At 39.1% G+C, this 15905-nt stretch overlaps 1 protein-coding gene across 1 annotated transcript in view; it reads left to right on the forward strand.

Moving 5' to 3' along the window:
• The window catches only part of CATSPERE (catsper channel auxiliary subunit epsilon), a 177755-nt gene that overhangs the window by 143026 nt on the left and 18824 nt on the right, over nucleotides 1–15905 (forward strand). The window contains exons 14-17 of the mRNA XM_055324355.1: nucleotides 2020–2070; nucleotides 2456–2489; nucleotides 2558–2637; nucleotides 14091–14190. Of these exons, the coding sequence (XP_055180330.1) occupies nucleotides 2020–2070; nucleotides 2456–2489; nucleotides 2558–2637; nucleotides 14091–14190 (265 nt within the window). The remainder of the gene's footprint in view (nucleotides 1–2019; nucleotides 2071–2455; nucleotides 2490–2557; nucleotides 2638–14090; nucleotides 14191–15905) is intronic.

Below are 15905 nucleotides of genomic sequence, written 5' to 3' on the forward strand. Positions count from 1 at the left end.
CCCCTTTTAATAATCCCATTTCCATCCATCACCATTCCCTCTCTTGGCTCCTCGGACTGCACCTCATTCCCAGAGAAATGGGAGGCAGAAACACTTATACCTACTTTCCATCCAATTCAAACCAATTATAATATCATTTCTGTCAGAGAATTGCTTACCTCATGTCAGAGAAGCCTCCATTTTCTGCACCATTTCTCATGGGAAATTTTTTTAGAGCAAACCTCACAGAACCACCAGGGCTTCCTCCAAAAAACCCCAAGGTGTGACTTTCATTGATCTTACTGTGGTTCACACTGGTGAAGCACACTGGATGTCATCTACTTGCCACAGCTCTCTCTCTCCTATAAGGGGAGAATCAAGGTCAGCATGCACAATCCCTTCAAAGCAGGTGAAGTGCATTCTCCAGACAGCAATGTACCACAACTCCCCTCCTGTGGTTAGGAGTGGGAGTGAGCGGCGGAGCAGTGACTCTTATCTGAGCCTATTTATGAAATAACTTGCTCTCATCCTAAATAAATGTCTACTCACCTGCCATTCTAATAATCATTTGAGTATGAAATTGTAATAATCAGTTGCTGGGCTGACAATCAAGCTTTCCCATTTCATTCAGCAAGAAATTTGCATTTACCATAACTCCTTTTCCAGGACACACAAAAGCTAACTGATTTATATGGTGCATGGCATCCTGCTTCTGGAATTATCTATATCCTTGCTTCTTAGAGAATGTTCTGTAGACCAGCCCTGGCATCGCTGGGGGTTGATTAGAAATGAAGGATCTCGGGCTTTATCCCACACCTGCTGAGCCAAAACATCTATTTTAACTAAATTTCCAGGAGATTAGCATAAGCATTAAAATTTGAAAACAACTGCTCTATGCAATGTTACCAAATTAGTTCCCAGTACCACCACAAGCAGGACCACTGAGTCTAGATTTCCTTCTTGAGGGAAATGTAAAGCAGTTAAATCAGTGTGTTTCTGGGAGGATCCAGATAGCAACTGTCAAAGTTGGTTGTTCATTAAACCCACCTGGAGAGCATGTTTGAAAAACACAAATTTCAGAATCTTACTCTAGGCCTCTTAATCAATGACCCACTGTTCTGCAACCCTAAAAATGGCCCTAATATCTTGAGTTCAGGTTGTGGTGGGCCTCAGGTTCACAGTCATAAAAGAAGATCTATAGGGTCCAAGGTAACTGTGACAGGAAAGATTTTCATGATGGAGAACATCTCATGGGGTCTATTTTGGATTTCAGGGTGGGAAATGGTCCAGACTTCCAATATCTATCTAACCACAGTAGTGGTTCCTTCTGGGTTACACTGAAACCAGCCAGCAAAGTGGTCAAATGAATAATTTAACTCAATGAAAACTTTATCAATGTATAGATCATGATAGCTTTATGTTTGCATAAACACTAACCAGAAATTATGTGCATCCTGAAAGTAACTCCTTACCTGCACAGCAGTCTCCAGTAGCAATCAGAAATGTGTGTTAAAAAATTATAAGGAAAAAAAAAATTATAAGGAATAAAATGGTTCAAAGAAATTTATCTTTATTTTGATAGATTTTCATTGAATTCTTCACATATATTAAATACAGATAAATAAATATATTTCAAATTCTGATGTCCTCAGAAACATTTATTTTTTAACATGGAAATGCTAGGGCCATTGTGTACCTGGGTGGCTCAGTTGGTTAAATGTCTGACTCTTGATTTTGGCTCAGGTCATGATCTCAGGGTTGTGAGTTCAAGCCCTGTGTTGGGCTCCACACTCCCTCTCCATCTGCTCCTACCCCCACTCATTCTCTCTTCCTGTCTCCTTCTCTAAAATAAATAAATACTTCTTTAAAAAAAAAAAAAGAAAGAAATGCTAGGGCCACACATTAACCCCAGAATTCTAATTCAGTAAGTGATGATTCTGTGATAGTCTCAAGTTTGAGAATCATGAGTTAAATTATTAAATGTTTGTGCAAGTACATAAGGAATGATATTACAACTTCATTGTGTTTTATTTTTTGTAGATTTAATAAAAAGGACTGTCTTCAGCATGATTTCTTTTACGTTATTGAAAAGTAAGATTTTTAACATAAGAACTGTTTTATATGATTAGTACCAATAATTTAGAATCAGCTAGCTTTTATTCCTATTAACATCAATCTTTTTTAGTATATACATTCATTGCTACAAATTTACCTCTAGGTACTGCTTTTGCTGCATCTCACAAGTTTTGATAAGTTGTGTTTTCATTTTCATTTAGTTCAAAATCTTTTTAAATTTCTCTTTCTTCTTTGACTCATTATTATTTAGAAGTGTGTGTTTAACCTCCACACAATTGGAGAGTATTTTTAAATTAAACTTACTTTTTTAACTTTCGTGATACCTCCTTACCTGAACAGAGTAGTGGTTTTAATTTTTAAGTGTGAAAAGAAGAAGTAATGAAAAATGTCTTTTTTATAGGTCATATCTGAGGAATCAAACATCTAAAAACTTGGTAAGAAAACTATAATTCTATAAATCAGCCAAATACAGAAAATAACTACAGCATTTTTCCTTTTCTAGAGAGTAAAATATAATTGGAAAAAATATGGCTGCCCATTGAGACTTGATTTTGGAGAAAAGTTTCACCCTTTGCTTCAGCTGTAAGTATATTTGCACTAAAATTTTTAACTTACTTTGAAAGTTTCCAATGAAGGTATGAAAACAAAGCTAATTAATCATGCACTCACTAATACACATTTTTGAGCACCTGATATATGCATCTCTAAGTTTTCAGTACTAGTTATACAAAGTTGGACTACTCATGGTGCCTGCAGATTGAGGGAGGTTATAATTTCTCTCCTGAGAACTGAGGCTGTTCTCAGGGACACAGGTGATCACTTCACCCTTGCTTTATTCTTTCTAATCTCTCCTCAGGTTCCTACCAGCACCTCTGCCTGTTTGATAGGAACTACCTTCCCCAGGTGACATAAGACTTCTTTCCATGGACCAACAATAACTGAAAGCTTGCATGGAAAGAAACTAGATTACTAACAGGAATGGTACATCAGGGAGATTTCAAAAATTTTATCTCTCACTTAAGTCTTACAAACAATATTTTATAATAATAGGAATAAAATGCTCTAAGGAAGGCTTTTTCAAGTAATTTTCAATTACTTTATTCACATTTTTAATTTTAGTTTTGATTTATGATTATAAAAGTTACATGGCTTATTAGAAAATTTAAAATATAGAAAAAATAAGTGACAACCAATTTTCTAAAATCTTTTACTATTATAAACAAAATGGTAATGAAAATCCACTTATATATACACATTTGGACAATAGTCCAGATATGCCATTAGGAAAAATTATTGGAAGTGAAATTCCTATGCGTAAAATATCAGTATTTTAGTCAAGGCTTTCAGCTTTTGGGGATCTCTTAGGCTAGATACAACTTCTAGATCTCTCAGGCATAATGATTCCGGTGCTCCAATTTAGTTTTGCTATGGGAGCTTTCCCTCTTGGGACCCAGAAGGTCTCTGCCATCATGTCCTTCTTACCACTCCTCACCCACCGCAGTTCTGAGATTCTGTGCTGTGCTCCCTACATCACTGTCCTACAGTCCCTCTGTCCTGGGTCATCTGGGCTAGAAGGCCAATCTGCTGTCTTCTTAAGTTTTGATCTTTTTCTAGACATCTAATGATGCCACTATTTTTCCTGGCAGCCCTGGACACTTCTTCCCCCAATGCAGCCTCATTTTTTCTTTTGTTTAAGTCCAGCTAGTTAACATACAATGTTATATTAGTTTCGGGTGTACAATATAGTAATTCAAAAGTTCCATACATCACCCTGTGCTCATCACAAGTGCACTCTTAAATCCCTATCACCTATTTCACCCATTCCCCTGCCCACCTCCCCTCTGATAACCATCAGATGGTACTCTATAATTAAGAGACTGTTTCTTGATTTGTCTCTCTCTTTTTTCTCCTTTGCTCTTTTGTTTTGTTTCTTAAATTCTACAAATGGATGAAATCATGTGGCGTTTGTCTTCTCTGACAGAATTATTTTGCTTAGCATTATACTCTACAGCTCCATCCATGTCTTTGCAAAAGGCAAGATTTCATTCTTTTTTATACTTGAATAGTATTCTATTATATATATATTTTTATATATATGTATATACATATGTGTATATATAATGGAAAACAATTTATTATGGGATATATAATATATAATGGAATATTTTCATACACACACACATTTTTATCCATTCATCAATCCATGGACACTGGAGCAGCTTCCATATCTTGGCTATTGTAGATAATGCTGCTGTAAACATAGGGGTGCATGTACCCCTTTGAATTAATGTTCTTGTATTCTTTGGGTAAATACCCAGTAGTGAAATTGCTGGATCATAAGGTACTTCTATTTTTAACTTTTTGAGGAAACCCCATACTGCTTTCCACAGTGGCTGCACCATTTTGCATTCCCACCAGCAGTGCATGAATGTTCCTTTTTCTCCACATATTCACCAACACCTGTTGTTTCTTGTGTTGTTGATTTTAGCCAGGTATGAGATAAAATCTCATCATAGTTTTGATTTGCATTTCTCTAATGATAAGTGATGTTGAGCATATTATCATGTATCTATTGGCCATCTGTATGTCTTCTTTAGAAAAATATCTATTCATATCTATTGCCTATTTCCTAGATGGATTATTTGTTTTTTGGGTGTTGAGTTTTATAAGTCCTTTTATATTTTGGATACTAGCCTTTTATCAGATACATCATTTGCACATATTTTCTCCCATTCCATAGGTTGCCTTTTAGCTTTGTTCACTGTTTCCTTCATTGTGCAGAGTTTTTTTATCTTGATGTAGTCCCAATAGTTGTCATTTTTTTTTTTGTTTTTTTGTTTCTGGTTTCCCTTGCCTCAGGAAACATATCTAGAAAAAAGTTGCTACAGGGCACCTAGGTGGCTCAGTGGTTGAGCGTCTGCCTTTGGCTCAGATCATGATCCCGGGGTCCCGGGATCAAGTCCTGCATCAGGCTCCCTGTAGGAGTCTGCTTCTCCCTCTGCCTATGTCTCTGCCCCTCTCTCTGTGTTTCTCATGAATAAATAAATAAAATCTTAAAAAGAAAAAAGAAAAAGAAAAAAGTTGCTACAGTTGATGTGAAAGAAGTTACTGCCTGTGCAATCTTCTAGGATTTTTATGGTTTCAGGCCTCACATTTAGGTTTTTAATCCATTTTGAATTTATTTCTGTGTATGGTGTAAGAAAATGGTCCAGTTTCATTCTTTTACATGTAGCTGACCAATTTTCCCAACATCATTTGTTGAAAAGGCTGTCTTTTCCCTTTGGATGTTCTTTCCTGCTCTGTCAAAGATTAATTAACCATATGATTGTGAGTTTATTTCTGGGTTTTCTATTCTATTGATCTATATGTCTATTTTTTAAAGATTTTATTTACCTATTCATGAGAGACAGAGGGAGAAGCAGAGACGTAGGCAGAGGGAAAAGCAGGCTCCCTGTGGGGAACCCAATGCAGAACTCGATCCCAGGACTCCAGGATCACTACCTGAGCCAAAGGCAGATGCTCAACCACTGAGTCACTGAGGCATCCCTATACGTCTATTTTTGTGCCAGTACCATACTGTTCTGATTACTACAGATTTGTAATATTAACTTGCAGTCCAGAATTACAATGCCACCACCTTTGCTTTTCTTTTTCAAGATTACTTTGGCTACTTGGGATCTTTTGTGGATCCAAACAAATTATAGGATTTTTGTTTTAGTTTTGTGAAAAGTGTTGATGTTTCAATAGGGATGGCATTACATGTGTAGATTGCTTTGGGTAATAGGGACATTTTCACAATATTTGTTCTTCCAAACCATGAGCATGGAATGTCCTTCCATTTCTTTGTGTCATCTTCAATTTCTTTCATCAGTGTTTTATTTAAGAGTACAGGTCTTTCACCTCTTAGGTTAGGTTTATTCCTAATTATCTTATTATATTGGGTACAATTATAAATGGGATTGTTTTCTTAAATTTTCTTTCTGCTGCTTCATTATTGGTGTATAGAAATACAACAGATTTCTGTATATTGATTTTGTAGCCTGTGACTTGACTGAATGTTTATCATTTCTAGCAGTTTTTGGTGGAGTCTTTCAACTTTTCTATATATATAATATCATGTCATCTGCAAATAGTGCATGTTTTACTTCTTCCTTACTGATTTGGATACCTTTTATGTCTTTTTGTTGTCTGATTGCTGTGGCTTCCAGTACTATGTTGAATAAAAGTGAGAGTGTACATCCTTGTTTTGTTCCTGACCTTAAGGGTTAAGTGCTCAGTTTTTTCCCATTAAGGATGATGCTACCTAAAGGTTTTTCATATATGGCCTTTCTGTTGAGGTATGTTCCATCTAAACTTATTTGTTGAGGGCATGTTCCATCTAACCTTACTTTGTTGAGGGTATGTTCCCCTAAATCTACTTTCTTGAGGGTTTTTATCATGAATGGATGTTGTACTTTGTCAAATGCTTTTTCTGTGTCTCTTCATGATCATATGGTTCTTATCCTTTCTCTAATTGATATGATGTATCATATTGATTGACTTGTGAATATTTAACCAGACTTTCAACCCAAGAATAAATCCCACTGGATCGTGGTAAATACTTTTTTTAATGTATTATTGGATTTGGTTTACTAGTATTTTGTTGAGGATTTCTGCATCTGTGTTTATCAAGGATATTGGCCTGTAGTTCTCTTTTTTGTACTTTATTTATCTGGTTTTGGTATCAGAGTAATGCTGGCCTCATAGAATGAATTTGGAGGTTTTCCTTCCTTTTCTGTTTTTTTTTTTTTTTTTTGGAACAGTTTGAGAAGAATAGATATTAACTTTTCTTTAAATGTTTGGTAGAATTCACCTGTGTAGTCATGTGTTCCTGGACTTCTGTTTTTGAAAAGTTTTTAAGTACTGACTTCATTTCTTTGCTGCTTATTGATCTGTTCAAATTTTCTGTTTCCTCCTGTTTCCATTTTGGTATTTTATGTTTCTAAGTATTTATCCATTTATTCTAGGTTGTCCAATTCATTGGCATTTTGGTTTTTCATAATATTCTCTTAAAATTGTATTTAGGGAAAAAAATTGTATTTACGTGGTGTTGGTTGTGATTTCTCCTCCTTCTTTTGTGATTTTTGAAACCTTTCTCTCTCTCTTCTTTTTCTCTCCCATTGATGATTCTGGCTAGAGGTCTATCAATTTTGTTGATCTTTTCTAAGAACCAGCGCCTGGTTTCATCGAGCTCTTCTATCATTTTTTTCGTTTCTATATCATTTATTTCTGTTCTAATCTTTACTACTTCCTTCCTTCTACTGGCTTTAGGTTTTATTTATTGTTCTTCTTCTAGTTCCTTTAGGTGTAAGATTAGGTTATTTGAGATTTTTCTTGCTTCTTGAGGTAGACTTGTATTACTATAATCTTCCCACTTAAAACTCTTTTTGTAAGCAGCCTGGGTGGCTCAGCGGTTTAGCGCCACCTTCAGCCCAGGGCGTGATCCTGGAGACCCCGGATTGAGTCCCACGTCGGGCTCCCTGCATGGAGCCTGCTTCTCCCTCTGCCTGTGTCTCTGCCTCTCTCTGTGTGTCTCTCACAAATAAGTAAGATTTAAAAAAAAAAAAAAAAAAAACTCTTTTTGCTGCATCCCAGAGGTCTGGGGTTGTTGTGTTCTCATTTTCATTTCTGTGTACTTTTTTATTTCTTCTTTTATTTCCTAGTTGACCCATTCATTGTTTACTAACATGTAATTTAACTTCCATGTACTTGTGCTCTTCCCAGATTTTGTGTGTGTGTGTGTGTGTGTGGTTGACTTCTAGCTTCAGAGCATCATGGTCAGAAAAGGTGCATGGTTTAATTTCAGTCTTCATAAATTTGTTGAGCTTTGATTTCTGGGCTAATATGTAATCTATCCTGGAGAATGTTCCATGTGCACTTGAAAGGAATGTGTATTCTGCTGTTTTAGGATGGAATGTTCTCAACATACCTGTTAAACTCATGTGGTCCACTGTGCCATTCAAAGCCATTATTTATGTGCTTTCTGTTTGGAGGACCTAACCATTGATTCAAGTGGGGTGTTAAAGTTCCCTACTAGTATTGTATATCACTGATTAGTTCCTTAATGTTTGTTATTAACTGTTTTATGTTTTTGGGTGCTCCTATATTGGGTTCATAAATACTTACAATTTTTATCTCCTTGTTGGATTGTCCCCTTTAATATTATATAGGGTCCTTCCCTGTCTCTTATAACAGTCTTTGTTTTAAAGTCTATTTTGTCTAAGTATTGTGACTCCAGCTTTCTTTTGACTTCCATTTGCAATGATAAATATCTCTCCATCCCCTCACTTTCCTTCTTTTTCTTAATATTTTATTTATTTATTCATGAGAGAGACATAGAGAGAGGCAGAGACATAGGCAGAGAGAGAAGCAGGATCCCTGTGGGGAGCCCAGTGCAGGACTCCATCCCAGAACCAGGACCCCAGGATCATGACCTGAGCAAAAGGCAGACATTCAACCACTGAGCCACCCAGGTGTCCTCATCCTCTCATTTTCAATATGCAAGTGTCTTTAGTTCTAAAATGAGTTCCCTTGTAGGCAACATATAGAAGGGTCTTGGGTTTTTTTTATTCATTCTGACACCCTGTGTCCTTTGATTGGAGCATTTAGTCATTTACACTCAAATGAATTATTGATAGATATGTCATTATTGCCATTTTGTTACTTGTTTTGTGGTTGTTTCTGAAGATTTTCTCTAGTCCTTTCTTGTCTTTCTCTCTTTCAAGTTTTGTTGATTTTCTTTAGTGACATATTTGGAGTTCTTTCTCTTTATTCTCCACATTTTTATTAGTGGTTTTTGATATATGGTTGCCATCAGGTTTGTATATAACCTCTTCTGCATATAGCAGTCTATATTAAGTTTGTGGTTGTTTAAGTTCGAACCCATTCTTTTCTCCTCCCCATGTTTTAAGTATATTTTATTATATTTTATACCCTCTTTTGTGAGTTCTTTGTCTTATTTTTTTTACAGAAATACTCATTTTTATTGCTTTTGTGTTTCCTACATCTCTTCTTCTCTATATTTAGTTTGTTCCTCCAGTCTTTGGATTGCTGTTTATTGACTTGGGACTAGTGAAGTTGAAAACATGGGACGGGGTGAGCTCAGAGTCCTCCTACTCCACCATCATCCCAGGCTTCTTGTTACTTTGTTTTTATTTTATGTAGTGTCTTAATCTTCCAGGGGTAAATAATCTTAATGTTCCCTCCCAGAGAAGTCTATTCTCCTTTTCAATTCATTATTATTAAACACCTTTGAACCTTTTACTATGCTAGGCACTGGGAATTCAAAAACAAAACAGGATTTCTGTTCTCAAGGGCTCAAGAGTCTGATGAATTAGATTTTTTTTTAAATTTATTTATGATAGTCATACAGAGAGAGACAGAGAGGCAGAGACATAGGCAGAGGGAGAAGCAGGCTCCATGCACCGGGAGCCTGACGTGGGATTCGATCCCGGGTCTCCAGGATCGCGCCTTGGGCCAAAGGCAGACGCTAAACCGCTGCGCCACCCAGGGATCCTGAGTCTGATGAATTAGATAAACATATGAGCTGACATGGAATAATAAAAGGAAACTCAAAAGAAAAGAATCCAACCCAGCTGCAGAAGGGAGAGGGGCTTTGAGAAATATTTTCAGAAAATTTGCATTTGATTTGAGCCACTGAGTCTTAAAGGAGAATAAATATTTAGATAAAGGCAGAGAGAGAAGAGGAGAAATGGGGAGGTAGCAATGAACTCCATGGGGCAAGTCTTTCAAACAAGAATGATGGTTTGAGGAGGGAAATGTTCAGTGTAAAGCTGTTGGGGCATAAAATGAGGCATGAAGTGACAGGACAAGAGTGGGAAACTAGCTCAGTGGAGTCTAGGTCATGGAGGACTTTCTGTCCATATTATGGTAGAGTGGCATGATCAAATAATTGCTTTAATTAGTCCTCTCTGGTAGCAGTGAGCAGATGAACTTCAGGGGAACAAGTCTAACTAGGAAGACAGGTAGTAAACTGTATTGGTAGTCCATGGAGGAAAGAAACCAAATGATTGAAATAGCAGCACAGACAAAAGAGAGGAATCCTTTAAGAGAAAAATTAGTGATTATAATAGGCAAGGCTTGATAATTGATAGATAATGGAAAAACTGATAGATGAGAAGAGAGGATGAGGAAGATGAATGAGTTCAAGTGACATCAGTCAGAAGAGATCTTCCTCAAACTTCACCACCTGAACTGTCCCCACGAACTCTGTCTTATGATCATAGGTGAACGTAGGTATATCTAAGGCTTCTGTGTGTGTGTGTGTGTGTGAGAGAGAGAGAGAGAGAGAGAGAGAGAGAGAGAGAACTGGATCCCCACCTGCTAAATGTCCTAATTAAGAATTTTTGCTCCTGAAACTCCCCCCTCCTTCTCCTGCATCATCAGATTTCCCTTGTCTACTGGATCGTCAAGAAATCCGCAGTTCTCTCACCAAAAACAAAACAGGAAAAAACCCTCTACCCGTCTCACTCTTACACACTATCACCAACTCTCCTCCTGCTCTTCCTCAATCCCTCCCAACAGGCTTTTACTGCCACCACTCCACTGGCACTGACAGCCAGTGTGACCAGTGGCCTCCGTATCGTTACATCCAGTAGCCAGTTCTCAGGACTCAGCCTATCTGATCTCGTTAACCAGAATTACACAGCTGATCATTCTCTTCTACCTGAAATATTTTCTTCACTTGGCTTCCAGGATATTACACCCTTCTACTTTTCCTGCTACCTCATGGTATCTTACCATAAACCAAGTGAAAAAGACAGGTGGCTGAAATGTTTGTTTGTGGTGTCTTTAAGTATAGATTTTATTAATGGTGATGAAATATACATAATGAAACATAGTGAAAATTTGGATATATACATTGGATAGCTAGTCAATGCAATACTGCACAGCAGTTAAAATGCTTGTTAACAAGGAATCAGGAGGTCCTCCAGGAAGTTCAGGTTGGATAGGGAAGGAAGCATAGCCAGGAGGGAGCTGCTGATGAGGAAAACAGAGACCAAGAAACTGGACACTTCTAAGAATCCATCTCAAAAGCAAATGTTGAGTGGAGAAATAAAGTTGCCAAATGTACTTACAGTATAATATCATGTATGTATATTTGAAAACTCATAAAGCAATACTATATATGATTTATGGATAAGTAAAGTATAAAACCTGGGTGGAAAGGATATATAACAATTTCACATTATTCCCTGTTTTTTTCTGCATATTTGAAATATTTCCTAATTAAAATAAAATAAGCTATAGGAGCCAGGTGAAGAAAACTAGAGAAGTAGGATCAAAGGTCCAGGTGGCAATGTTAACAAAAGAAGAGTTCATCCTCTGAGACTTGGGATGGGGGGAGTAGGGGGGACTTAGAGGAGAGTAAAACTAAATGTAGGAAGTGACTGGTTTGGAAACAGGAGTATAGGAGTTGAAAGCAGTCGTATCTGACAGCCTCCATGTACTTACATGAAGCAGAAAGGGCCACATCTACACTGGAAGCACAGTGTTTGAGGAGGGGGTCAAGGGCTCACTGAGGGCAACATGAGAAGGGCTGGCTAAGGACCCTTGCAAGGATTATCAGGCAACACCAAAGGCTCAATCAACTTAAGACACCACAAGCGGGTCCAATGCAACATATTTGAGCTTCTCAGGTACTATATGCGCAAATGTAGAGGCATCATGTGACATCCAGGGTTGGGGTGAGATGCTGGAGGCCGGTGAGAGCACCTGGGTGAATCCAGGATGTTGGGCAAGGAGGGAACCGCCTATAGGAGGAAAGCAGAGAGAGTCAGGGCCCAATGTGTGGTGAGGTCAAGGGGCAGGTGAGAGGCTGTGGTGGTGCAGGAGGTGGGTAGGGGTCAGAGGGGCCAGTTGCAGCACTAGTTTGAGCCACATGGCAGCATGTCCTCTTCTCAGGGTAACTTACTATGTCTCTGCTACCAGAATTCATTCAATGAACCACATTGCTTCCAATTTTCCTGGGACAATTAACTCAGCAACTAAAGCATCACCAAACAAAGTAAGAGACATGGCTGATACCATGGGCTAGCTGAGTGGTCACACAGGACTGAAAACATGTGTGTCCAACGGATTAACAGTGGAACTGTCACAATGGAGAAGTTACAAATTATAGGGAAGCTAGGTGCCAGCTGGTGACATTTCTGAATTTCTCAGGTTTTATTGGTATCACATCCTGTTAACATTAATGAAAATAAGCCATGCTTACACAGGCAAGTATTTTTGTCTGTATTCTCGATGAAATAAATAAAAGCAGCATCAAACGTCATTATAAACCCAGGAAGTATGGGTCATGTAATTTATCCTTATTGCCACTAGATGACACTATAGCTTATTGCTTTTGTGAGTGTCACCCAAAGTCAGCTCCTAGTTCAAGGAAGATCTTTTTTAAATTTAAATAAAACATATGGCTTTACAACTAGTTCTTAATAATTCAAGACTCTGATGGCGTTCAGAAGATGGTGCACCTTCCAAAGTTCCTAGAATGAAAACTTTCCTAAAGCCTGGCCCAAAGCTCCAAAAGTGCATACAAAATTGAGTGTGTCACACATGTGTGTACATTTTCCTGTGGGAAGAATTTTAATTAGAGTTTAGAGTTTCCTCTGACCCTCCTCCTGAGCCATTTAGAAAGTGGACTACTGCAATTCTAATCCCTAGTTACTCACACCTGAGTTCATGTCTTTATGATTTCTAAAAATGAATTAAGATGAAAATAAAATACCTTCTCAGATACCACTTTCTGATGTGTACAAATTTCCTGCCCAGTTTGTGAATGAGGCAAGAGCTGGTTTTTATCAGCAGGAATGGATGGTCAGTCCCAAGTTATAGCAGACGTGGAGAGCCAGGGGGAGGGACTCTGAGGTCAGGCAGAGACGTGGGCAGTGGGTAAGGACCCCTGATCTTACAGATAGACTCAGAGATGCGAAGCAAGAGAATGTATCAGACCCTGGGGTAACAGCCCAAGAGTCAGAGCCCAGGAGCAAGTGCCTGACACCGAAGTCCTAAGTGAGATTTCCATCTATGGTGGGGGGGGGGGGGACACAATCCCATCCAAAAAAACTGGCAGTGACAGAGAAGGAAGATGTGACCATGTTTAAAACAATTGCAGGTGCTGCTATGCACAGGTGTAACTTTGCCACTGAATTTTAGCTTTGGTCTCAAGCCTCTATTTTCATATGGTAGCAAGAAAAGAAAATGATCTTAACAATTAAGTAGCATCTCTTTTGAAACTCACTGACTTTGGGGTGAATAAGCTCAATGGGATTTCTGTCTCCCATGCTAGCATCCAGGGATTGGGCACCCTGTCCATGCAGGACTGTATGCTGAGGTCTGCCGTGGGTGAAAGTCATCACAAGTTCTCTGGGCATGAGCTGTTCATGACTGTGGTTCCTGGGAGTTGGTGACCACTTATGCTTCTCCAGCCCCACCTCAGCTCTCACTGCTGCTGCCAATCCCCTGACACTCATTCCCATCTTCCAGCAGGATCCTCCGGGAGTTCTGGAACATCTCCATTCTCATCACAATGATGTTGTGTTTTAATTCCCTGGCACACAATAGTCACCCAATGAATATTTGTTGATTAAATGACACCAGGGGACCCTTGCTGTGCCCTTCCTCCCCCTCAATTCTTTCTCCCTGCTACCAGGTGACAAAGCAGGGCCTCTGCTACCCTCACCTTGTCAATATGTGGTTCCTGTCAAAGTGAAGAGCACTTGAGGTTCCCACTATTAAAAAGGTGAACATTTCCTGCTTTATTACTATGAGGTTGATTTTGAGAGCTGAAGGAAACCTATACAATAGGTACTGTTGTTATTTCACAGGTAAGTGACAATATCAAGGCTTCAAGAACATTAAGTCACTTCACCAGGTGGCAGTGCTGTTCAGAGAAGCCCACCAGACTGGAGGGCTACAGCTCTTACCCTCTCTCTTCTACTCTAAACTACTGTTGTTGTGTTTGCTGTCTCCTTCAGATACGACAACAATGGCTATGTTGAAGATGTAGAAGTCAATTTCATTGTGTGGGAGATACATGGCAGGAATGACTACAGCTTTAATAATACTATGAAGAAGGTATGGCGTCTTTGAATCGAAATAGAACTTAGTATGCAATTAGACCTGCTGTTCTATTTTAAATCTATATGTGAATTATCTGAGGAAAATAGAACCAGTTACATGTGGGTAGGAAAAAAAAACATGCCCTGTGTATTAAATTTTGTGACTACTGAAATTCATTTACAACAAAAGAAGCCTTGGTCATATAAAACAGACTTAAAGGGGTCAGAAAAATAAAATAATGTTTATAGTAGGGTGACGCAATTATAGGTGAACATTTTCCTTTTTCTCCACAGTGTATTCAGTGTTTGATTATTTATAGATCTTCCTCTAGCTTCCACATTCATCACACTTGTGCTACATTAAAAGCACACTCTCTAGGCTTCATCTCATTTGACTTCCTTGCATCATTTGACCCACTGACCTTGGCTTCACTGTCCCCACACTCGCCTGGTCTCCCTCCATCCTCTGACCGGTTGATCTCGGCCTCCTCACTGACAACTCTTTCCACTTTGGCAGAAAAGCCCTACCACTCCCAGCCACCAGATTTCATTCCCATGTGTGGTGTTCTGGCCTAAGGGCCTTCCATCTTGGCAGAGCTTCTCCAAAGTTACCAGCATTGATTCCTGCTTTTCCCCAGAAATCTCATGCTTAAATAAAGTTAGATATAACTCCTTCCAAAGGAATTTTCTCATCTATCAGAGACCTTAATTCTCCAAGGAGAACCCACTCTGATAGCAGCCAAGAGGCAGTAAGTTCCACCAGATACCCTCTCCAGAATGTGCAAGAACTAACTGTCTTTCAATCGGGTGGTCAAACAAATCCACCCCACCACATTCCTCGTACACTTGTCCAGTCACACCCAAAGGTCACATCCAGAGTGTGAGTCCTTCCAGTCTACTCTCTCTTCATAGTCTCAATCCTTCTCACACCTGGGCCCAGATTCCCATTACTCCCCATTTTCTCAAACTTTTCTAATATACTCTAGGGTTAAATGATCCTAGACCCTTATTCAGCAGACATTCCAAAGAGAATATAATGTTCTCTGTTTTTCTCTCAAATCAAGGGTACTCTTTCTCTCACCCCGTGTATGTAGGGATGAGCTGTGGAATTGAAGTGCTCCCTAACCCACAGTATCATCTCCAGACTACTATCTCCTCACCCTAATCACAGTGTCATTTGTTTGCAGCCCCTGTCATCCAGGTGTCATGTACCTCAACCCTACCTACTGCTGTCATACTGAGAACTTGATGAGTTCTCCTCCTGCCCTGAAAGCAATTACAGTTGACTCCTCAGTTCTGAAGCCATCAAGTAGGGCTATTGCTAAGAAGCTTTCTACACAGGGATGACATTTCCCAGCCCTGTTTGCATCTAGGTGGGGCCATGTGACTGGCTCTCATGCCAGAGAATGAGCAGAAACGATATGTGTCCCTTCCAGGATTAAGTGCTGAAGAAGGGATCATATGAACCCCATGCTTCCTGTCTTCCTCCAGAGTCAGTCTATCCCAGCAACAATCAGAGATGGCGTAGATGCAAGCTGGATGAGAAGTGTCCAGTCAGGGGACTCTTCAAGGAGCTATTAGACAGAAAAGCCAAATCCACTGTTCTGAGGAGAGTCATCCATAAGAGCCATCTCAGCAGGGCCATCTTCACTGGACTATGTGTGATCAGGAATTCAACTGCAATGTGTTAAGGCCCTGAGGGGTGGGGTTTACCGCAGCATAGCAGAGGCT

The sequence above is a fragment of the Nyctereutes procyonoides genome, unplaced genomic scaffold, assembly GCF_905146905.1.
Source record: "Nyctereutes procyonoides isolate TBG_1078 unplaced genomic scaffold, NYPRO_anot_genome, whole genome shotgun sequence".
NCBI classification, from domain to species: domain Eukaryota; kingdom Metazoa; phylum Chordata; class Mammalia; order Carnivora; family Canidae; genus Nyctereutes; species Nyctereutes procyonoides.